The 24,233-nt window shown below is 41.6% G+C and overlaps 1 protein-coding gene across 2 annotated transcripts in view; it reads left to right on the forward strand.

The window, feature by feature from the left end:
- COG5 (component of oligomeric golgi complex 5) overlaps window positions 1-24,233 on the forward strand; it is a 484,934-nt gene that overhangs the window by 5,660 nt on the left and 455,041 nt on the right. For both annotated transcript variants that reach the window (XM_066272211.1, XM_066272212.1), the window contains exons 2-5: window positions 4,627-4,766; window positions 14,405-14,462; window positions 22,808-22,862; window positions 22,967-23,036. In XM_066272211.1, coding sequence (XP_066128308.1) covers window positions 4,627-4,766; window positions 14,405-14,462; window positions 22,808-22,862; window positions 22,967-23,036 — 323 coding nt within the window. The remainder of the gene's footprint in view (window positions 1-4,626; window positions 4,767-14,404; window positions 14,463-22,807; window positions 22,863-22,966; window positions 23,037-24,233) is intronic.

The following is a 24,233-nucleotide window of genomic DNA, read 5'->3' on the forward strand; positions in this document are numbered from 1 at the left end:
TTCTGGGAAAATAGGAAAAGCCTTGATTTTGTAGGGTGTGCTAATTTCTATGGTGTAAATCAGGGTCCCCAAACTATTCTCCACGGGCCACATGCGGCCCCCTGGGGCCATTTGTCCTGCTCTCGCCGCACTTCCGGAAGGGGCACCTCCTTCATTGGTGGTTAGTGAGAGGAGCATAGTTCCCATTGAAATACTGGTCAGTTTGTTGATTTAAATTTACTTGTTCTTTATTTTAAATATTGTATTTGTTCCCGTTTTGTTTTTTTACTTTAAAATAAGATATGTGCAGTGTGCATAGGGATTTGTTCATAGTTTTTTTTTTATAGTCCGGCCCTCCAACGGTCTGAGGGACAGTGAACTGGCCCCCTGTGTAAAAAGTTTGGGGACCTCTGGTGTAAATCCTTTCACCATGGTCAATTTGAAGATACCTACCTGTGATGTCAATTGGCTCAGAGAATCCTGAAAATTTAACAGTTAGCTCTCTGGAGCCACTACAAGTCAGCTCCAAAGCACCACTAGGTGACTAATCCCTTTTCACTCATTCTTCATCCTGTTTCCAGAAACTGTTCTTAAAGCTGATAGTGTTCTTTCTTGGCTTTAAACCATTGGGAAGCTGTAGAGAGTTCATTTGGTTGGAGCATTGCCCCGGAGCATGGAGGTTGCCGGTTTGATTCCCTGGTCAGGGCACACACAAGAAGCAGCTAATAAATGCATGTCTGAGTGGAACAACAAGTGAATGCTTCCTTTCCTTCTCTCTTCTCTCTCCCTTCCTCTCTCTGTTTCTCTAAAAATCAAGAAAAATTGCCCTGGCTGGTTGGCTCAGCGGTAGAGCGTCAGCCTAGCGTGCGGAGGACCCGGGTTCGATTCCCGGCCAGGGCACACAGGAGAAGCGCCCATTTGCTTCTCCACCCCTCCGCCGTGCCTTCCTCTCTGTCTCTCTCTTCCCCTCCCGCAGCCAAGGCTCCATTGGAGCAAAGATGGCCCGGGCGCTGGGGATGGCTCTGTGGCCTCTGCCCCAGGCGCTAGAGTGGCTCTGGTCGCAACATGGCGACGCCCAGGATGGGCAGAGCATCGCCCCCTGGTGGGCAGAGCATCGCCCCATGGTGGGCGGCGTGCTGGGTGGATCCCGGTCGGGCGCATGCGGGAGTCTGTCTGACTGTCTCTCCCTATTTCCAGCTTCAGAAATATGCAAAAAAAAAAATCAAGAAAAATTAAGCTCTGACTGCTTAGCTCAGTTGGTTGGAGTGTCATCCTGGAGCATAGAGGTTGCTGGTTTGATTCCCCAGTCAGGACACACACAGGAACAGCTCAATGTTCCTGTCTCTCTCACTGCCTCTTTCTCTCTCTCTCTCTCAAAAAAAAAAAAAAAAAAAAAGTTAAGTGGGATATAGTCTAAATGTTTGGATGTCTTACCAGCCTCTTTTTAAATTGACCCCAACTTTCCTTTGGGACCTCAACTTCTATTATTCTTTTTTTGATTAATTTTAATGGGGTGACATTGATAAATCAGGGTATATATGTTCAGAGAAAACAGCTCTAGGTTATTTTGCCATTTGCTTATGCTGCATTCCCATCACCCAGAGTCCAATTGTCTTTTGTCACCTTCTAACTGGTTTTCTTTGTGCCCCTCCCCTCCTCCATCCCTCTCCCTCTCCTCCCCCGCACCCTGTAACCCCCACACTCTTGTCCATGTCTCTGAGTCTCATTTTTATGTCCCTCCTATGTATGGAATCATATAGTTCTTAGTTTTTTCTGATTTACTTATTTCATTCAGTATAATGTTATCAAGGTTCATGCATGTTGTTGTAAATGATCCGATGTCATCATTTCTTATGGCTGAGTAGTATTCCATAGTATATATGTACCAAAGCTTTCTAATCCACTCATCCTCTGATGGACACTTGGGCTGTTTCCAGATCTTCTCTATTGTGAACAATGCCGCCATGAACATGGGGATGCATTTCTTCTTTTCATACAGTGCTATGGTGTTCTTGGGGTATATTCCTAACAGTGGGATAGCTGGGTCAAAAGGCAGTTCGATTTTTAATTTTTTGAGGACTCTCCATACTGTTTTCCACAGTGGCTGCACCAGTCTGCATTCCCATCAGCAGTGCAGGAGGGTTCCCTTTTCTCCACATCCTCGTTAGCACTTATTCTGTGTTGTTTTGTTGATGAGCGCCATTCTGACTGGTGTGAGGTGATATCTCATTGTGGTTTTAATTTGCATTTCTCTAATGATTAGTGATGTTGAGCATTTTTTCATCTGCCTATTGGCCATCTGTATGTCCTCTTTGGAGAAATGTCTATTCATTTCTTTTGCCCATTTTTGGATTGGATTGTTTGTCTTTCTGGTATTAAGTTTTACAAGTTCTTTATAAATTTTGGTTATTAACCCCTTATCAGATGCATTGTCAAGTATGTTCTCCCGTTGTGTAGTTTGTCTTTTTATTCTGTTCTTGTTGTCTTTAGCTGTGCAGAAGCTTTTTAGTTTGATATAGTCCCATTTGTTTATCCTGTCTTTTATTTCACTTGCCTGTGGAGACAAATCGGCAAATATATTGCTGCGAGAAATGTCAGAGAGCTTACTGCCTATGTTTTCTCCTAAGATGATTATGGTTTCACGGCTTACATTTAAGTCTTTTATCCATTTTGAAGTTTTTTTGTGAATGGTGTAAGTTGGTGGTCTAGTTTCATTTTTTTGCAGGTAGCTATTTAATTTTCCCAACACCATTTGTTGAAAAGACTTTCTTTACTCCAATGTATGCTCTTACCTCCTTTGTCAAATATCAGTTGTCCATAAAGGTGTGGGTTTATTTCTGGGTTCTCAGTTCTGTATCATTGATCTAAATGCCTATTCTTATGCCAGTACCAGGCTGTTTTGAGTACAATGGCCTTGTAGTATAACTTGATATTCGGAAGTGTGATACCTCCCACTCTATTCTTCCTTTAACTTCTATTATTCTTAACGCTTTCTGCCCAACACACATATTGCGATCTAGACATACTGAAGTATTTATTTCTCAAAATATGCCATGGTATTTGCTGCCTCTAAACCTTCTTGGAATGGCCTTCTCCACTTTGTCTGCCCGGGAGGCTCCTTAAGTCTGAGAACTTTTGGGCAAACTGGAAGAAAATATTTCTCAGACTTAAGGCCAAAGTAGCGGGTTCCTTCTTTTACTTCACTCTGCTTTGAAAGTTATCAAGAATGCAGAATGATACTTCCAGCTGATATAATGATTAATTAATTTATTTAACAATATTGAATACCTGCCATAAGTCAAGCATTCAGGCTCTAGGGATGTGGTAATAAATAAAAGCCTTGCCCTCATGGAACACTATATATATATCTTTATAGTGGATATAGATAATTGAAGTGTTTTCATAAGTACTCTTTTGCTTGCTTCATAATCTGTTGGGGCAGTCTTACCTATTTCTATTGTATGGTTAAGAAATGGTGATTTATACCTACATTGAGCTCCCTTCTACATATCTATTTTTGTTTTTTAAGTGAGAGAAGGGGAGATAATGAGACAGACTCCTGCATGTACCCTGATCAAATCCACCCTGTGACCCCCTCTCGGGCTGATACTTGAATCAACTGAGCTATTTTTAGCACTTGAACCAGACACTGGAACCAGTCAAGCCAAAGGCTGCAGAAGGGGAGGAGGGAGAAGAGGGGAAGAGAGAGAGAAAGAGAAGCAGATGGTTGCTTTTCCTGTGTGCCCTGACTGAGAATTGAACCCAGGATGTCCAGACACTGGGCTGATGTTCTATCCAGTGAGCCAGCTGGCCAGAGCCTCATTTCTATTTTTAACTTGTGATTCTTTCCACCTTTATTTTCATTCACAAATTTGTGGATTTCTTTACAGAAAAATATCTTAACATCTAGCATCACCTTTTTCCTGTCCATTAAAGGTATATTTTAAATATTATAGTTTCTCGTTCCAGTTACTATTTCACCCATAATCCTAAATTTTAGTAATAACTACAAGTTTGTATTTGCCTATTTCTATTAAAATTCCAGATTCTCTGTATTATAACAGTATTTGCATTGAATTATTTAAATTATTTAAATAATCTAGAGATATCAAGGACCATAAATATGAAATACAGTCTGTTTCCTGTTGTCTTAGTCAGTGACCTTATTTTCTTGTGTTAAAGGCTATGGTGAGTAGTTAATTTTTAATCTTTTATTCAGTGTATTTTTTTTTTTTTGATTCACTGGTAAAAGTTCTTTTCTAGCAGTGTGCATAGTGGCTCAGAGTGTGGGCTCTTCCGCTAGACTGCCTAGGTTCACGTGTCAGACAGGATGGACATTTGCATGCCGTAGCTGTACCTGTCTCTTCATCTGTGAAATGGGACAAATGAAAGTTCCAACTGATTTGTGTGAGGATTGAATGAGTTAACACTTGTGAAGTGCTTAGATCAATGCCTGGCACGCAGTAATATCTTAGTGAGTATTACACTCTCTTCTGCTGTTGCCTCCTCCTCTTCTCATTTACAACAGAAAGTATGTACAACAGTTTGTGATATATAGAAAGACCTCAGAATATGAATGAATTTTTTAGTATCTGTGATTTAGCACAGTGTAATTGTAAATAAAGACTTTTCCCTATTTTTTCCCAGACTGTTATAGTGATTTCTTAAATGAAGACTTTGATGTAAAGACTTACACTTCTCAATCTATTCATCAAGCTGTAATTGCTGAACAGCTAGCAAAACTTGCCCAAGGAATCAGTCAGTTGGATAAAGAACTACACCTACAGGTAATTCCAATCTTCTGGATCATACAGGTTATTCGGCCTCAAGTGGTAATTTATCATTTTTATAATCCTTTTATTCTTTCATCTAAATGCATATTTATGTAAACAAATGTATAATTTACTAGGATGGCTTATTTTTCAAAGTGTACTTTTGAAAAGTTTTCTGTTAAGTACTTTTGTTTGTTGAAAATTAATATACTAATCTGCCTAAAATGCATGTTTTCACTACCTTAACTGATGTGCAATGACTGACTATAAGGTGGCAAATGATAACTTTTTTTTTGTATTTTTCTGAAGTGAGAAGCAAGGAGGAAGAGAGATAGACTCCCTTATGCGCCTGACTGGGATCCACCCGGCAAGCCCGCTAGGGGGCAATGCTCTGCCCATCTGTGGTGTTGCTCCATTACAACCGAAGCCATTCTAGCACCTGAGGTGTAGGCCATGGAGCCATCTTCAGTGTCTGCGCCAACTTGGCTCCAGTAGAGCCTTGGCTGCGGGAGGGGAAGAGAGAGATAGAGAGAAAGGAGAGGGGGAAGGGTAGAGAAGCAGATGGGCGCTTCTCTTGTGTGCCCCGGGCAGGAATTGAACCTGGGACTTCCCATACTCTGGGCTGACACTCTACAACTGAGCCAACCCGCCATGGCCTGATAAGATGACTTTGATAAAGATTAAGTTGTCTGATTTCTTTTTTTTTTTTTAATCTCATTTTAATTCTTTTTTCAGTACACTTGTTTTTGTTTTGAAAATGGAATTTTGAAAGTAAGACATTGTGGACAGTAAAAATTGGGATGTTCATATTGGCAGTTCATACTTTATGAGCACAAAGTGTAACAATTGCTGAAATTATGGAAAGTTGATAAATTTGTGGCAGATAGAAAACAATATAGAAAGTTAGGAGATGGGTCCTAATCTCAGCTGCACTGTTGCCATTTATATCATTTGATGTCTTTGAGTCTTGCTTTAAAAATAAATCTGTCAAGTGGGTTACAGTGAATAAGAAAGAGAAGATTGTAGTAGAAAATCTTGAAGGTTCCTTCCTCTACTACAGTTATTTAATTTTTTAATTACTTTTTTATTTTTCAATTACAGTTTGCATTTAGTATTATTTTCTGTTAGTTTCAGCTGTGCAGCAAATTGGTTACAAAATGTACTTTACAGAGTGGTCCCTCCCACTACTTCTGGTAGCCACCTGGGCCCAAATATAAAATATTGATTTTTAGAGAGAAAGGAAGGGGAGGGGGATAGAGAGAGAGTGAGAGGCAGGGGTGGAGGGGGGGGCGGGAAACTCTGGTTTTGTTATTCCACTTATTTATGCATTCATTGGTTGGTTCTTTTGTGTGCCCTGACTGGGGATCAAACCTGCAATCTTAAGGTATTGGGATGATGCTCTAACCAGGGGTCCCCAATTTACACAGGGGGCCAGTTCACTGTCCTTCAGACCATTGGAGGGCTGCCACATACAGTGCTTCTCTCACTGACCACCAATGAAAGAGGTGCCCCTTCCTGAAGTATGGCAGGGGCTGGATAAATGGCCTCAGGGGGCTGCTTGCGGCCTGCGGGCTGTAGTTTGGGGACGCCTGCTGAGCTACTGTGCCAAGGCCAAATTATCTTGATATTGATTATATTCCCTATGCTATAATCTTCATCTCTATGGCTGTTCTGCAATACCAATTTGTACTGCTTAATCCCTTTACCTTTTTCACCCATCTCCCCACTCCCCTCCCCTCTGACAGCTGTCAGTCTTTCTCTGTATCTATGAGTCTGTATTTTGTTTGTTTATTTTGTTCATTAGAGTCTACATATAAGTGAAATCATATGGTGTTTGTCTTTTTCTGTCTGACTTACTTCACTTAGCACAATACCCTTTAGGTTCATCCATGCTGTAGCAAGATGTAAGATTTTTTTTTTTATGGCCAAGTAGTATTTCATTGTGTCGATGTACCACAGCTTTTTTATCCACTCTTCCGCTGATGGACACTGTGTTGCTTCCATATATTGGCTATTGTAAATCATGCTGCAATGAACATTGGGGTACATATATTTTTTAATTAGTGTTTGGGTTTCCTCAGATATATACCCAGAAGAGGATCACTGTGTCATAGGTCAATTTCATTTAAAAAAATTTTTCATAGTGGTTGCACCAATCTGCATTCCCATTCCCACCAACAGAGCTCAAGGGTTCCCTTTTCTCGACATCCTCACCAACACTTGTTGTTTATTTATTGATGATAGCCATTCTGCGGTGGTATCTCATTGTGGGGTTTTTTTTGCATTTCTCTGATGATTAATAATGTTGAGCAAGTTTTTCATATGTCTATTGACCATCTATATGTCTTCCTTGGAGAATTTTTTATTCAGATATTGTGCCACTTTTAAATTGGGTTGATTGGCCTTGTTGGTTGGCTCAGTGGTAGAGCGTTGGCCCTGTGTGTGGATGTCCTGGGTTTGATTCTGTCATTGCACACAGGCGAAGCGGCCATCTGCTTCTCCACCCCTTCCTGTCCCCTTTCTCTTTCTCTTTCTGTCTCTCTCTCTCTCTCTTCCCCTCTACTCCCACAGACATGGCTCTATTGGTTTTAGCATGTCAGCCCCGGGTGCGGACGGTGACTCCGTGGAGCTTCTTCCTTAGGTGCTAAAAATAACTTGGTTGTGAGCATGGCCCCAGATGGACAAAGCATCAGTCCCAAGCAGGGGTTGCTGGGTGAATCTCAGTTGGGTGCATGCGGAAGTCTGTCTTTCTCCCCTCCTCTCATTTGGAGAAGAAGAAAAAAAAAAATGGGTTTTTTTTTTTTTCTGGTGTTAAGTTGTCTGACTTGATTTTTTATAAATCTCATTTTAATTCTTTTCACTACACATTAATGTTTTTGTTTATTTCAGAGACAGGGAGAGTCAGAAAGAGGGAAAGACAGAGACAGAAAGGGAGAGAGATGAGAAGCATCAATTCTTCATTGTGGCACCTTAGTTGTTCATTGATTGCTTTCTCATATGTGCCTTGATGGGCTGGTACAGCAGAGTGAGTGACCCCTTGCTCAAGCCATGGGCTTCAAGACAGTGACCTTTGTGCTCAAGCCAGAGACCATGGGGTCATGTTTATGATCCCATGCTCAAGCCAGCGACCCCACGCTAAAGCCAGATGAGCCCACACTCAAGTCAGTGAGCTCGGGGTTTCAAACCTGGGTTGTTCGTGTGTCAGTCCCATTCTCTATCCACTGTGCCATCGCCTGGTCAGGCAAGTTGTCTGACTTCTTTATAAATTTTGGATATTAACCCCTTATAAGATGTATCATTGGCCAATACAGTGTGTGTTCTTTCATTTAGAGGCTTTCATTTTGTTGATGGTTTCTTTTGCTGTGGAAAAATGTTTTAGTTTGATGTAGCCCCATTTATTTTTTTCTTTTTGCTACCTTTGCCAGAGGAGCTATATCCGAAAAAATATTGCTACAAGAAATGTCTGAGATTCTGCTTCCTGTTTTCTTCTAGGAGTTTTACAATTTCCAGTCTTACATTTAAGTCTTTAATACATTTTGGGTCTATCTTGTAGATGGTGTAAGAAGGTGATCTAGTTTCATTTTTTTTTAATCTATCTGTCCAATTTTCCCAAAACCATTTATTGAATAGACTGTCTTTACTCCATTTTATGTTCTTGCTGCCTTTGTGAAATATTAATTGACCATGTAGGTGTGGGTTTATTTCTGGACTCCCTATTGTGTTTCATTGGTCTCTATGTCTGTTTTTATGCCAGTACCATGCTCTTTTGATTACTATGGGCTTGTAGTATTGTTGCAGGAACAAAGGAAGCAACTCCTGGAGGACAAAGATGCTCAGACAGCGTTCTGGAGGAAGAGGGTTTGTTAGCCAGTGTAGCAGCGTGACCTACTAGGCATCACAACATGAGCTCCCCCAAGTTATCTTTTCTGAGTCTTATATACCTTTATAGCTTTAGCTTTCATGTGAAATGTGCTCGACTTTTTTGACTTGTCTGCAGACCTATGTGACTTTTGTGTCTCTGGAAGGGGAGAGGGTATGAGAGGAGGTTCGGACCATTTGTCCTTGCTATTCACATATCCCATTTTTCTTGCTTGTGATGCAAGTTATTTCAGGACGCTGATAAAGTGACTGCACAGCCGTGGTTTGTTACTTTTCAAACTAACTACGTCAGCATTTCCATCCCTTCCTCCTTCAGTATAGTTTTTTTTAATTTTTTTAATTTTATTTTTTTTTGTATTTTTCTGAAGCTGGAAACGGGGAGAGACAGACAGACTCCCGCATGCGCTCGACCGGGATCCACCCGGCACACCCACCAGGGGGCGACGCTCTGCCCCTCAGGGGTGTCGCTCTGTCGCGACCAGAACCACTCTAGCGCCTGGGGCAGAGGCTAAGGAGCCATCCCCAGCGCCCGGGCCATCTTTGCTCCAATGGAGCCTCGGCTGCGGGAGGGGAAGAGAGAAACAGAGCGGAAGGAGAGGGGAAGGGGTGGAGAAGCAGATGGGCGCCTCTCCTGTGTGCCCTGGCCGGGAATTGAACCTGGGACTTCTGCACGCCAGGCCGACACTCTACCACTGAGCCAACTGGCCAGGGTCCTCCTTCAGTATAGTTTGATATCAGGTAGCATAAGACCTCCAACTTTGTTCTTTCTCCAGATTGCTGAGGCTTTTGGGGTCTTTTTAGTTCCATATAAATTTTTAGATTATTTGTTCTTGTTCTGTGAAATATGCCATTGATATTTTCATAGGAATTGTGTTGAATCTATAGACTGCTTTGGGTAATATGGACATTTTAATGATGTGAATTCTTCCTATCCAAGAATATGGTTTATGCTTCCACTTACTTGTATCTGTTTCAGTTTCTTTAGTGTGTTATCTTTTCCAAATATAGGTCTTTAACCTCCTTAGTTAAATTTATTCTTGGGTACCTTTTTTTTTTTTTCTGATGCAGTTGTAAATGGGAATGTTTTCTTAGTTTCTCTTTTTGTTTATTAGTATATAAAAATAAAAATGAAAACAATTTCTGGATATTTATTTTGTATGCTGCTACTTTACTGAATTCATTTATCAGTTCTACACTTTTCCGGTGGAATCTTTAGGGTTCTCTATATACAGTATCATGCCATCTGTAAATAGTGACAGTTTTAGGTCTTTTTTTACAATTGGATACATTTTATTTCTTCTTGTCTATCTGCTCTGGCTAGGACTTCAAGTACTATGTTGAATAAGAGTGGTAAAAGCGGACATCCCTGTCTTTCTTGTTCCTGATCTTAAGTGTAGTACTTTTAGGTTTGCCCATTGAGTACGATGTTGGCTGTGAGTTTGTCATTACGGCCTTTATTATGTTGAAGTAAGATCCCTCTATTCCCACTTTGCTGAGAGGTTTTTTTTTGTAAATGGGTGCTGGATTTTCAAGTGCTTTTTCTGCATCTATTGATAGAATCATTTTGCTTATGTGGTGTATCACGTTTATTGATTTGCAGATATTGTATCAACCTTGCATTCCAGGAATCCCATTTGGTCATGCTGTATGATCTTTCTAATGTATTGATGGATTTGGTTTGCTAATATTTTGTTGAGGATTTTTACATCTTTTGTCTGTCAGGGATTCTGGCCTGTAATTTTCTTACTTTATACTGTCTTCTTTTTTTAGTTTTGGAATTAGGATAACACTGGCTTTGTACAAAGAGCTTGGGAATCTTCCCTGCTCTTGAATTTTTTGGAATAGTTTGAGAAGGATGTGTGTTTATTCTTTGAATGTTTGTTAAATTCGCCTGTGAAGTTATCTGGTCCAGGATCTTGTTTGCTGGGAGGCTTCTGATTACTGCTTCAATTTTGTTAATTTAATCAGTCTGTTCGGATTTTCTGTTTCTTGTTCAGTTTTTGAAGATTATGTGTTTCTAGGAATTTATCTGTTTTCTTCCACATTGTCCTTTTTGTTGGCACATAATTGTTCATAATATAATTCTGTAATTTTTATCAGGTGGTTTTATGGTGTGCTTCCTAGTGTTGCCTTTTGTCTGAATAGACACATAATAAATACTTAAATGAATGAACAAATTTATGAATAAATGGACTGTTTACCAGGATATCTAGATCTGTTATGAGATATATTTGCTTAATTTTTTGTGTGTGTCTTTATCAATGAAAAGAGCAGCTAGTTAGGACTTGAAAGACTTCCAAGGTCACTTGAACACTAAAATTCTGATTATAGGCCCTGACCAGTTGGCTCAGTGGTAGAGCGTTGGCCTGGCATGCAGGAGTTCCGGGTTGGATTCCCGGCCAGGGCACACAGGAGAAGCGCCCATCTGCTTCTCCACCCCTCCCCCTCTCCTTCCTCTCTGTCTCTCTCTTCCCCTCCCACAGCCAGGGCTCCATTGGAGCAGAGTTGGCCCAGGTGCTGGGGATGGCTCCATGGCCTTTGCCTCAGGTGCTGGAATGGCCCTGGTTGCAACAGAGCGACGCCCCAGATGGGCAGAGCATTGCCCCCTGGGCATGCCAGGTGGGTCCAGTCGGGCACATGCGGGAGTCTGATTATAGTATAATTAGAGTTCAATTATTTATTGACAGATATTTATAAAACATTTAACTGTCAGGGTGTGGGGATAGAAAAATAAACATATTTTTCTGGCTCCTCATGGACTCACAGACCAGTGGCAGATATATACAGAAGTGATGACAGCCAAGCGATGCCTGTGTTCAGTAGCCTGGAACAAAGTGTCTATGGAGGCGGGGAGAGTGCACTTAACTCTGTCTGCAGTCTTGGAAGGTGGCTTTTTGTGAGAACCACCTGAAATTTTTTCTGCTGTTTTATTGTTGGTATTTTCCTTATTCCTTGCATGAACTATTTATTTTCTACAGGAATCAGTAAAAACTTAAAATTTATTTACTGTCTTATGGGTACTTAAAAGTACTTCTGAGGCCCACTTTGTAAAATATGTGGTTGTCTATTCACTATGCTGTACACTTAAACTTAATACAAAATAATATTGAGTGTAAAATGTAATTGAAAAATAAGTAGAAAATAAAGCTGTAAAAATTTATTTAACATCTCTTAGAGGGTAATAGTAGAGTTGTAGTAATTTTGGATGTGAGGTAGAAAAAGTCTCTTGAGTCCTCATATGAGATCTGAACCTGCTATAATTGTTTTCTGCAGGAAAAAAAATTGGAACAATGCTATTTATACCCATAAATAAAATACAACAAAAATAACTTAAAATATAATTGAGATTATCAAAATTACAAAATATGTATCAAAGTATGCATTAGTTGTGGTTTAGTACAGGAAACAGAAACCACTCTAGGTTTATTTTTTGTTTGTTTTTTAAACAGTTCTATTTTTTTTTTTAATTCATTTTAGAGAGGAGAGAGAATGAGAGAGAGAGAGAGAGAGAGAGAGAGAGAGAGAGAGAAAGGGGGGAGGAGGAGCAGGAAGCATCAACTCCCATATGTGCCTTGACCAGGCAAGTATAGGGTTTCTAACCTGCGACCTCATTGTTCCAGGTCAACGCTTTTATCCATTGCGCCACCACAAGTCAGGCCAAAACCACTGTAGGTTTTTAAAGCAGGAAGATATTTAATACAGAGAATTGGATACTTATGTAACCATTGGATGACAGCAAGTGGACTGAGTTGAAGGATCTGACATAAAAGCAACACAGGCCCAGAAGCTTCTGAGGTTACTTTCCATGGCACTGCTAAAATTATGCTTCTGGTAACTGGTAGCAAAACTCCAGAATGACCCCTCTATCTCAACTGTTTCTAAATCCAAAGGTTTCAGGACTTTGCTTACTAGCTGAAACAGGGACAGGAGGATAGCTTTTCTCTCTCTTTTGTCTTTTATTTTTTATTTTTTTTATAGAGACAGAGACAGACAGAGAGGGACAGACAGGGACAGATAGGAACGTAGAGAGATGAGAAGCATCAATCATCAGTTTTTCGTTGCGACACCTTAATTGTTTGTTGATTGCTTTCTCATACGTGCCTTGACCGCGGGCCTTCAGCAGACTGAGTAACCCCTTGCTCAAGCCAGCGACCTTGGGTTCAAGCTGGTGAGCTTTTTGCTCAAGCCAGATGAGCCCGCACTCAAGCTGGCGACCTCGGGGTCTTGAACCTGGGTCCTTTTGCATCCCAGTCCAGTGCTCTATTCACTGCGCCACTGCCTGGTCAGGCTCTCTTCTGTCTTTTAAATCTCTTGGAAATTCAACTGGTTGGCTTCAGGCAAGTCTATGAAAGTGTAGTTTTAGACTTTTCAATCTTTACAAAATCTTTATCATCAAGGACAGAGAGAAATAAAGAATTAAAAGAAAATTAGTCTTGCCTGACCAGTTGGTGCTGCAGGGAACAGAGCATTGGCCTGGGATGCTAATGTCCCAGGTTTGAAAACCCCGAGGTCACCCACTTGAGCACGGGTTCATTCGGCTTGAGTGTGGAATCATAGCCATGATCCCATGGTCACTGGCTTGAGCCCAGAGGTCTCTGGCTTGAGCCCAAGGTCACTGACTTGAACCCAAGGTCACTGGCTTGCGCCCAGGGTCATTGGCTTGAGCAAGGGGTCACTAGCTTGGCTGGAGTCCCCTGGTTATGGCACATATGAGAAAGCTATCAGTGAACAATTAAGGTGCTGCAACTATGAGTTGATGCTTCTTGTCTCTCTCCCTGTCCTTCCCCTCCCCCCCCCCCCAAGAAATAAAAAGAAAATTAGTCTTGTCAGAAGGAACACTTTGGTGTCTATATCAATGGACTGAGAAAAATTCAGATGTCTTCTGGCAATCTTAAGGATAAAGAGATATAGGAGAACAAAAGTAACCCTTATTTTAGATAGGTGTGATAGGAAGGGATTTGAGATGAAGTAAGTGGAGGAGGCAGGGGCTCTAGTGAATGAGTCCTTGCTGATCAGGAGCTTCAGTTTTCATATTAGACATGGAACTTCTTACTCATTAGAATAAAGGGTACAAAATGATAATGATTTTTTGTATTCTAAAGATTTGCATGATTTTTTGATGTTTCTAGATATCTCTTGCATGTGGCCTTTAGCTCTTAAGCTTCTTAGTTTTTAAATATGACCATTCACACAGCCCTGATTTTCCTAAAAATATCAGAGGATTAGTGATGGCTCTGGGAAACCAGAAGCAGAGTTCAGGAAGCTGGGCACTGACTCTTCTTCATCTGTCCGGATTGGAATGTGGACAGATTAACGATGCTGACTTAAATTCGAGAACTAAGAGAATCTACTGTTTGAAAACATTCTTTAAAGGAAAGCATATGATAGCAATGGCAAGAATTAGCTGCTTTGACACAACTCCACCTGCACATCCCATTAGGAAAGCAAAGGGTTCATTTTCGAAAAGGCTGTTTTTTTCTTTTTCTTTTTTTTTGGCTTTCTGTTGAACTATAAGTGTGTTTGTGTTTCTGCTAATAACTCATCTCAAATACACCTCTGTAACATACATATATATGTATATATAAATATATATGCATATACACACATATATATGCATATATACACATATACATATATATGCATACATATACATATAAAATGTTAGTATTTGCCCCCTTCCTGTGTGGAGAGAGACCTTCAGTTGTACATTGTGGTTACAAAGAAAAATATCTTATACTTAGAGCACATGCTGATTATTCACTTTTGATTTTTAGGTGGTTGCAAGACATGAAGATTTACTGGCACAAGCAACTGGGATTGAGTCTTTGGAAGGTATCTTTCCATGTACTATTACAGATTATATAGAGTTTTATCAGGGATTGGCAGACTTTTTCTGTTGAGAGTCTGATAGTTAATAATTTAGACCTTGCAGGCTACATTGTCTCTGTTGCAAGTACTAAGCTGCCATTGCAGAATGAAAGCAGCCAGAAAATATGTAAATGAATGTGTGCAGTTATATTCCAGCAGATGTTTAATAAAACTCTGCTCTCCCTTGAGCTAAACTATCTGTGTTCAGATCCTTGCTTTGCCACTTAATAGATGTCTGACTTTGGACAAATTACTTAATGTTTCTGTGCCTCAGTTTTCTCTGTAAAGGAGAGGAGTATTAATATCTACCAATATAGTGTTACTGTGAGGATTAAATGAATTAGCAAAGTCCTTAGCACAATTCCTGGCACATACTTAGTGCTTCTATAACTGTTAATTAGAACTAAGACATCAGCAACACCATAGTTTGTAGTAGTGGAAGTAAGCTTGAATTTTTCCTTATTTTTGTCTTTCTTTGAAATGCTTTTCAATGAAAGTATAGTACAACAATAATACATTGGATTTTTATTTTTATGAGTCCTCATTTTTGGCTTTCATGACTTTTTTCCTTTTGATTAAACTATATCATAAATATGAAATGTTAATATTGTGTTTTACATTATTACTTGTGTTGTGATTACTATTTTTTTTTTTTGTATTTTCCTGAAGCTGGAAACGGGGAGAGACAGTCAGACAGACTCCCGCATGTGCCCGACTGGGATCCACCCAGCACGCCCACCAGGGGGCGATGCTCTGCCCACCAGGGGGCAATGCTCTGCCCCTCAGGGGGTTGCTCTGCTGCAACCAGAGCCACTCTAGTGCCTGGGGCAGAGGCCATGGAGCCATCCCCAGCGCCCGGGCCATCTTTGCTCCAATGGAGCCTCGCTGCGGGAGGGGAAGAGAGAGACAGAGAGGAAGGAGAGGGGGAGGGGTGGAGAAGCAGATGGGCGCTTCTCCTGTGTGCCCTGGCTGGGAATCGAACCCGGGACTTCTGCACGCCAGGCCGACGCTGTACCACTGAGCCAACCGGCCAGGGCCGTGATTACTATTATTAATCATTGCGCTTCAAAAGAAAGCTAAGTGATCTTTTTCTGTGTTGATTAACTTCTTAAGGAGGAGGGATATTGCTTTTTGTGATACAATATTTTTTAATGTGTTCCCTAGTGTTTCTTATGAACTCAAAGGGATTATTCTCGGCATGTACACTGTTTGTAAAACATCTCGATGAAAAACTTATTATTTTCAGAAATAATAGTTTGACTGCTATTTTAATATTGAGGATGTGTATCAGACTATGTTCTTGGGAAAATTAAGAGGCTCTAAGTACTGATTTATTACTGGAAACGAATTATGTTTGTTTAATCTAAATATTTTTTTATGTGTTTCTGGTAGCAAAATAATATTCTGTTTTAATGGTAATTTTTAAAAAACAAATAATAAATGTTTTTTTCATTTGTAAAAATCCATAAGGATGGCATGATAGACATCGATTTTGAGTGTATATATAATATATGCATGTATACACATATACATGGATCATCACAATAGAAAAACTTCTTATTGTAGTTTTCTTACATATGTTTAGAGTGCTTGTTTTTCCCAGAGTGCTTTTCTACTGATTACAATATTTAAAATATACTGTTGGCCTGACTTAGAAGAACTATTAATTGGATAATTATATACAGTACAAAGGCTAGCTTCTTTGAATTACTGTGATAGTCTAAGAACATTCTCCATATTATTGAACATAAAAAGTCAAAGTGTGAATTGGTTAGGATTCATTTTAGCATGATGTGTATTTCTAATCCCTTTTGGAAAATTATTATGTGGTGCTGAAAAGTATGATAGATATTTGAAAAGGAATATTATCCCAACTTCTACTTCATCTGCTTTATATACTATATATCAGGGGTCCCCAAACTTTTTACACAGGGGGCCAGTTCACTGTCCCTCAGACCGTTGGAGGGCCAGACTATAAAAAAAAAACTAAGGCCCTGGCCGGTTGGCTCAGCGGTAGAGCGTCAGCCTAGCGTGCGGAGGACCCGGGTTCAATTCCCGGCCAGGGCACACAGGAGAAGCGCCCATTTGCTTCTCCACCCTTCCGCCGCGCTTTCCTGTCTGTCTCTCTCTTCCCCTCCCGCAGCCAAGGCTCCATTGGAGCAAAGATGGCCTGGGCGCTGGGGATGGCTCTGTGGCCTCTGCCTCAGGCACTAGAGTGGCTCTGGTCACAACATGGCGACACCCAGGATGGGCAGAGCATCGCCCCATGGTGGGCGTGCCGGGTGGATCCCAGTCCGGTGCATGCGGGAGTCTGTCTGACTGTCTCTCCCTGTTTCCAGCTTCAGAAAAATGAAAAAAAAAAACCCAAAAAAACCAACTATGAACAAATCTCTATGCACACTGCACATATCTTATTTTATTTTTTATTTTTTTGCATTTTTCTGAAGCTAGAAACAGGGAGAGACAGTCAGACAGACTCCCGCATGCGCCCGACCGGGATCCACCCGGCACGCCCACCAGGGGCGACGCTCTGTCCACCAGGGGGCGATGCTCTGCCCATCCTGGGCGTCGCCATGTTGCGACCCTCCTGGGTGTCGCCATGTTGCGACCAGAGCCACTCTAGCGCCTGGGGCAGAGGCCACAGAGCCATCCCCAGCGCCCAGGCCATCTTTGCTCCAATGGAGCCCTGGCTGCGGGAGGGGAAGAGAGAGACAGAGAGGAAGGCGCGGCGGAGGGGTGGAGAAGCAAATGGGCGCTTCTCCTATGTGCCCTGGCCGAGAATTGAACCCGGGTCCTCCGCACGCTAGGCCGACGCTCTACTGCTGAGCCAACCGGCCAGGGCCACATATCTTATTTTAAAGTAAAATAAACAAAACAGGAACAAATACAATATTTAAAATAAAGAACAAGTAAATTTAAATCAACAAACTGACCAGTATTTCAAGGGGAATTATTCTCCTCTCACTGACCACCAATGAAAGAGGTGCCCCTTCTGGAAGTGCAGCGGGGGGCCGGATAAATGGCCTCAGGGGGCCGCATGCGGCCCGCGGGCCGTAGTTTGGGGACCCCTGCTATATATACTGCTCATAAAAATTAGGGGATATTTCAAAATGAATATGAAACGATAAAAAAAGGAAGCATTTGATTTTTTTTAAACAAGAACATCAGAAAAGCAAACAAGTCAAAGTTGTTCAATTATGCAAATGAGATACAAAACAAACTTACTTCGTAGGTGAAAACGCACTGTACAAAAGGCTGAAAGTTCTGGAGTATCTGCATGTTCCCTGATCCCCTAATTTTGGTGAGCAGTGTATTTAAAATTTTGCCATATAAGTAGTGTGGAGCCATATTTATCAAGCCTATTAAAAGTTGCTGCCTATTTATTTTTTGTTCTTTCATTCATTTATATATTAACTGAGGATTTGCTAGGTTCCAGGCAGCTTAATAATAGATAGACTCCCTATTTTATAAAAAGAAGCAATATCCTCATTCATCTGTTCACTCAATCAGATAGTAATTGGGCACTTGTTAGGTATCAGGACACTGTGAATAATAGATAAGTCACTGTTCTTATGAAACTTATGTATCATGTGGGGAAGTAGACCAAAAAAATGTAGAAATAGGAAACTTCAGATATTTGTAAATCCTACAAAGAAAATAAAAAAGAAGATGAGTGGTGGAAGGGTAGTCCTTTACTAGTTAGGATGGTCAGGGAAGGCTGTTTTGGAAAGATGACATTTGAGTGGAAATCTGAATGATGAGAAAGAACTACCACAAGATCTGGGGTAAAGCAGAGGGAGCAATAAATGGGAAGGCAGTTATTAGTTTGGCAAGTTGAAGGGTACAAAAGAAGTCCGGTGTGACTGGAGTTTAGTGAAAGGGAAAGGTATGTAGACGAAGTTCTTGGAAAGGAATTTTGATTTTTGTTTAAATGTAACGGTAAACCATTGGAGGATTTTATTTAGGTGTCTTATGTTATAAGATTACTGATCTTAAAAGTTTTATTTTGTAGTTCCATAGGAAGGCAAAAGTAGAGTTGTTGGTATCAATGTAGAAGTTATTAGCACAGTGGAAGTTGATTAGAGTGGTGGATCTAAAGCAGGGGTCCCCAAACTTTTTACACAGGGAGCCAGTTCACTGTCCCTCAGACCATTGGAGGGCCGGACTATAAAAAAAACTATGAACAAATCCCTATGCACACTGCACATATTTTATTTTATTTTTTTGTATTTTTCTGAAGCTGGAAACGGGGAGAGACAGTCAGACAGACTCCTGCATGCGCCCAACTGGGATCCACCCAGCACGCCCACCAGGGGTGAGGCTCTGCCCACCAGGGGGCGATGCTCTGCCCCTCCGGGGCATAGCTCTGCCGTGACCAGAGCCACTCTAGCGCCTGGGGCAGAGGCCAAGGAGCCATCCCCAGCGCCCGGGCCATCTTTGCTCCAGTGGAGCCTTGGCTGCGGGAGGGGAAGAGAGAGACAGAGAGGAAGGAAGGGGGGGAGTGGAGAAGCAAATGGGCGCTTCTCCTATGTGCCCTGGCCGGGAATCGTACCCGGGTCCCCCGCACGCCAGGCCGACGCTCTACCGCTGAGCCAACCGGCCAGGTGCACATATCTTATTTTAAAGTAAGAAAACAAAATGGGAACAAATACAATAATTAAAATAAAGAACAAGTAAATTTAAATCAACAAACTGACCAGTATTTCAATGGGAACTAAAGGCCTGCTTTTGGCTAATGAGATGGTCAATGTGCTCCTCTCACTGAGCACCAATGAAAGAGGTGCCCCTTCCGGAAGTGCGGCGGGGGGCCGGATAAATGGCCTCAAGGGGCCGCAGTTTGGGTACCCCTGATCTAAAGAGAGAGAGAGAAATGGATGTGATAGAAAGTGATGGGATTTGTTGATGAGAGATAAAGGGCTGAGGGAAAAAGTCACCAGGAGGGTTTCCTAAGATTTTAGTTTGGAAAATCGGATAGATGATGATTTGAGTAACTGAGATGGGTTAGGCTGGAGAAGACAATGATTTTGATGGGTCTGAGGTGGAGCAGAAGTTATCTTGGATGTCTTAAATTTGAAATAAGAGAGCTCAGGACTAAAAATTTGTGTGCATACATGTGCATGTACATAGACAGATAAAATTATTCAGATATATGTACATGTGTATGTATAAATATATAAGCAGATGTATGTATGTATAAAATGAATATTTTATTGAACAGATAGTATTTAAAACCTTGGGATTGAATGGAATCCCAAAGAGAGATTGTAGGTAGAGAACAGAAGATGGCTGAGCATCAAATTTTGGAATAATCTAGCTTGTAGAGATCTAATAGAAGAAAAGTAGGAAGAAATGATGTATGTAATAGGAGAAAATCCAGGGGGTGTGATGACTCAGATGCCCAGAGGAAAAAATGTTTCAGAGTTCAAATAAGATAAGGACAGAACTGACAATCAAATTTGGCATGTTGGGAGATTTCTTGTTACCTTCATAAGACCTGTTTTGATGGAGTATGTATAAAAAAACCTACTGAGATTGCCTTGTGGAGAGAATAATATGTACAGAAGTTATGATAACAAGTGATGTAGTTGTTGGTCAAATAAGTTTGTAAATATGATATATATGTTTGCTCGCTTATAGTTTGCATTGGGTGTGGGGGACAGGCTGTAAGCAGGCACCGTCCTTATAGCCTAAGGCTTAGTTTTAAGACTAAGCTTTTCCCCACACCTTTGATTGTTGCATGATAGGGGGTGGTGCACTCTCATGAGGAATCCCATTATGTCTCAGATAAGTGACTTTGTATCAGAGACTTCCTTGTTTGTATAGTGGATTAAAGGTTTTGATTTCTACACTATAAAATAGGGCAGAGGAGCCCATGCTGTAGGAGAGCAGAGAAAGGCCACAAGGAGGAGAGGAGAAGCAGCCAAGATGGCGAGTGCTGAAGGAGAAGCCAGTTTGTGCAGTTTGTGTAGAGAGAAGGAGATGGGGAACAGAGGTGAATAAGGCTGGTGAGGTACAAACCTTTGATTGTAGGAAAACTCGGATAAGTCAGTGGCTTTGGGAGCTCTGAATGGAAAGGGAAGTGTTTTACCACTGTATGTATTTCTTGCCTGCTGGGTGCAAGCTAGGATTAAAGCTAATGGCCCACCAGTTCTTGGCTTCATTGTTTCATTACCGCGTCTGTCCGAATCAAATGCGAACCTGCATGGGCCAGGCGGCTGTGATGGTGGCTGCGGCTACTGGCCTTACATTTGTCGTAGTCTGTGGCAGGATTCGATACAGATTGGTATGGAGTCACCACCACCTTTAAATGGTGGAGTAGAGGACTGGCTGCTGTTATGGTTCCCCATGGCTGTCCTTTTTGGGGCTGTAGGCTGGCTGACTTTTACAGCCATGAGTGAGGAAACCAAGAGCTCTGTGGAAGAGGCTGCTTGGGATCTGCAAACTGAGCAGTGGAAAGAGCTGGAGCAAACGTGGGAGAAAGAGATGCCAACCCTGGAGCTCGAGCAAGCACTGGAGGAGGCCGACCTTGTTCATGAGATTCGCTTGTAAATGGAGCAGCCGCTGGAGAAGGAATCACAGGTTCGTGAGTTGCAGCTTGCCCTGGACGTTGTGGAGAGCCAGCAGCGGCGGGAGGCTGGGGCTGAGGCCGGAGCTGGAGCTGCAAGGCCCGTAGTGCAGAAGTCGGCGGGGGGCTGGGGCTTAAACCCAGCAGCGGGAGCTGTTTTCAGTTCCTCTTTGGAGGATAAGGAGAATCAGGCAGGAGTTGCAATCCACAGTCTCCAGAAGGTGAGAGCCCAGCAGCAAGGAGTACCTACTACGGCCCCTGGTAGGTCTGCAATTTGGGGACATAGGGGTGGATGCCATCATGATCTCCGGAGCAGAGATGGAAATGCTGACTGCCATTGCCACGTGCTCCTCTTTGGGACAATGTAAGACCTGCCAGGACGGCAGGGATGAGGGGGGTGGCTGATGCCCCATGTGCATAGACTGATTCCTGGACTTTGACCTGAGTGGCACTGGCTCCTTTGTTGGATGGACTTACGGATTTTGGACAATATGAAATACCCTGGTGAGGGTGGGGTGTGGCTTTGCTAGACGCCCTCTCCCTGCCTTGGGAAGCTTTTCCCATGGCTAGAAAGAAGGCTGAGGACATTTTGTGCTTTGGGCAAAGTGCTCAGAGACTGGTGAAATGTATCTTTGTAATAGTTGAAATTGTATGATTTGTCATGTTGTAATTTGTGTAATGTGCCTAATATCCTTTTGCAGGAATACCTGTGCTTTAGATTGTGAAGTGAGCAAAAGGGGTGGAATGTTGGTCAAATAAGTTTGTAAATATATATGTTTGCTCACTTATAGTTTGCATTGGATGTGGGGGAACAGGCTGTAAGCAGGCAGGATCCTTATAGCCTAAGGCTTAGTTTTAAGACCAAGCCTTTCCCACACCCTTGACTGTTGCATGATGTGGGGTGGTGCACTCTCATGAGGAATCCCATTATGCCTCAGATAAGTGACTTTGTATCAGAGACTTCCTTGTTTGAATATTGGATTAAAGGTTTTGATTTCTACACTATAAAATGGGGCAGAGGAGCCCATGCTGGAGGAGAGCAGAGAAAGGCCATGTGGAGAAGAGGAGAAGCAGCCAAGATGGCGAGTGCTGAAGGAGAAGCCAGTTTGTGTAGAGAGAAGTAGTAGATGGGGAACAGGTGAATAAGGCTGGTGAGGTACAAACCTTTGATTGTAGAAAAACTTGGATGAGTCAGTGGCTTTGGCAGCCCTGAATGGAAAGGGAAGTGTTTTCCCACTGTATGTATTTCTTGCCCGCTGGGTGCAAGCTAGGATTAAAGCTAATGGCCCATCAGTTTTTGGCTTCGTTGTTTCATTACCATCTGTCTGAATCAAATGGAAACCTGCATGGGCCATGTGGCTATGATGATGGCTGCAGCTACTGGCCTTACAGTAGTTTATTCTTGGAGGTTTAAGGTCAATGACTAGCAGAAAATGGGAATCCATAGAGCCAGATAAGATGTTTTGGGACTGAGCCATATGAAAGCATACAGAGTGGGGAAAAGTAAGTTTACAGTTGTTTGCATGGAAAAAGACATCAGGTTACGATTTACAATAGCTTTATAACTCTGTGTTAATAAATAGTGGTGCAGGTAAAAGGTATTGGTTGCTTAGGTTACAATGGTGGCAGAACAACTTGAAAATTTCTTTATACATCTATATATATATAATTTTTCTTTTAAATAAACTTTTTATCTAATTTGTGCCCTTGTAAATTTGTAAAGCAACCTGTTGTATTTTCCTAGGTGTCCTTCAGATGATGCAGACAAGAATTGGGGCGTTACAGGGAGCTGTTGATAGGTACTGTTGTTCATTTTGTAAATAAATGAAATGGAAGGATTATCGTCTGTTGATATTTTGAAAAATGATTTTATTATCACTTCTTTCGTTGTTCTTTCCTTTAGGATGAAAGCAAAAATTGTTGAGCCGTACAACAAAATAGTAGCCCGTACTGCACAACTAGCCAGACTTCAGGTATGTTCTCACTTTTCATTTCTTTATACTTTGTTTCTTTTTCTTTTGTTTTTATGAATGGATAAATTTCAAGTGAATGGATCCTGAGAAAATAAGAGAATATGAGAGAAAAGGGGAAAAATATTAAAGGACTTTAAAATAAGATATCTAGTTAAAAAAATACAACTCTAAACTATTCAAATGAATTACTCTTACTGTTAATATTTCAATGTATAATCATTTACTAACTTTTAGATTTAAAAATTATTTTTTTTAATAGAGAACAGAAAGAAATCTTGCATTGATTGAATTTGCTTTGATCAAATGCAAGGAACTCAAACCTTTAATTATTATTATTTTTTTTGATTCAGTGAGAGGCTTGACCAGGTGGTTGCGCAGTGGATAGAGTGTTGGATTGGGACTCAGAGGACCCAGGTTTGAAACCTGGGTTTCAAGCCAAGGTCGTCGGCTTGAGCTCGCGCTCATCTGACTTGAGTACGGGCTCACCAGCTTGAGCGCGGGGTCACTTCCTTGAGTATGGAAACAGACATGACCCCGTGGTCACTAGCTTGAAGCCCAAGGTCACTGATTTGAGCCTACGGTCACTGGCTTAAGCAATGGGTCATTCGCTCTGCTGTAGCCCACCTGTCAAGCCACATATGAGAAAGCAATCAATGAACAACTAAGGAACCACAATGAAAAATTGATGCTTCTCATCTCTCTCCCTTCCATAGGAGGCTATGGACTCTTCCTCAGTACTGGGGGCCAGCTCACTCTAATTAGAGTGCCATGGCTGCAGGAGGGGAAGGGGGGGGGACAGAGAGAGAAAGAGAGAGGAAGAGAGAGAAAGAAAGAGAAAGAGAAGCAAGAGGAGGAGGTGGGGAGAAGCAGATGGGTGCCTCTCCTGTATGCCCTGACCAGGAATCAGACCCGGGACATCCACATGGCAGGCCAGTGCTCTACTACTGAGCCAACTGGCTAGGGCTTATAGTTCTAATAGCAGTGCTCATTCAGGAAATTTAGTATTTGACCATAATTTAGTGACTTTTTAACTAAAAAGTCATCTCTTTAGAAGAAAGAGATATACAACATTTAAAGTTGTATCTCTTTAGAAGAAAGAGATATACAACATTTAAAGTTTTTATTTTCACTTAGTTTCCACAAATTATTAAAAAACTATTTGCCTATACTTTTTAGATGGTTTTAGACTTTTCACAA

Source organism: Saccopteryx bilineata, chromosome 4 (genome assembly GCF_036850765.1).
Source record: "Saccopteryx bilineata isolate mSacBil1 chromosome 4, mSacBil1_pri_phased_curated, whole genome shotgun sequence".
NCBI classification, from domain to species: domain Eukaryota; kingdom Metazoa; phylum Chordata; class Mammalia; order Chiroptera; family Emballonuridae; genus Saccopteryx; species Saccopteryx bilineata.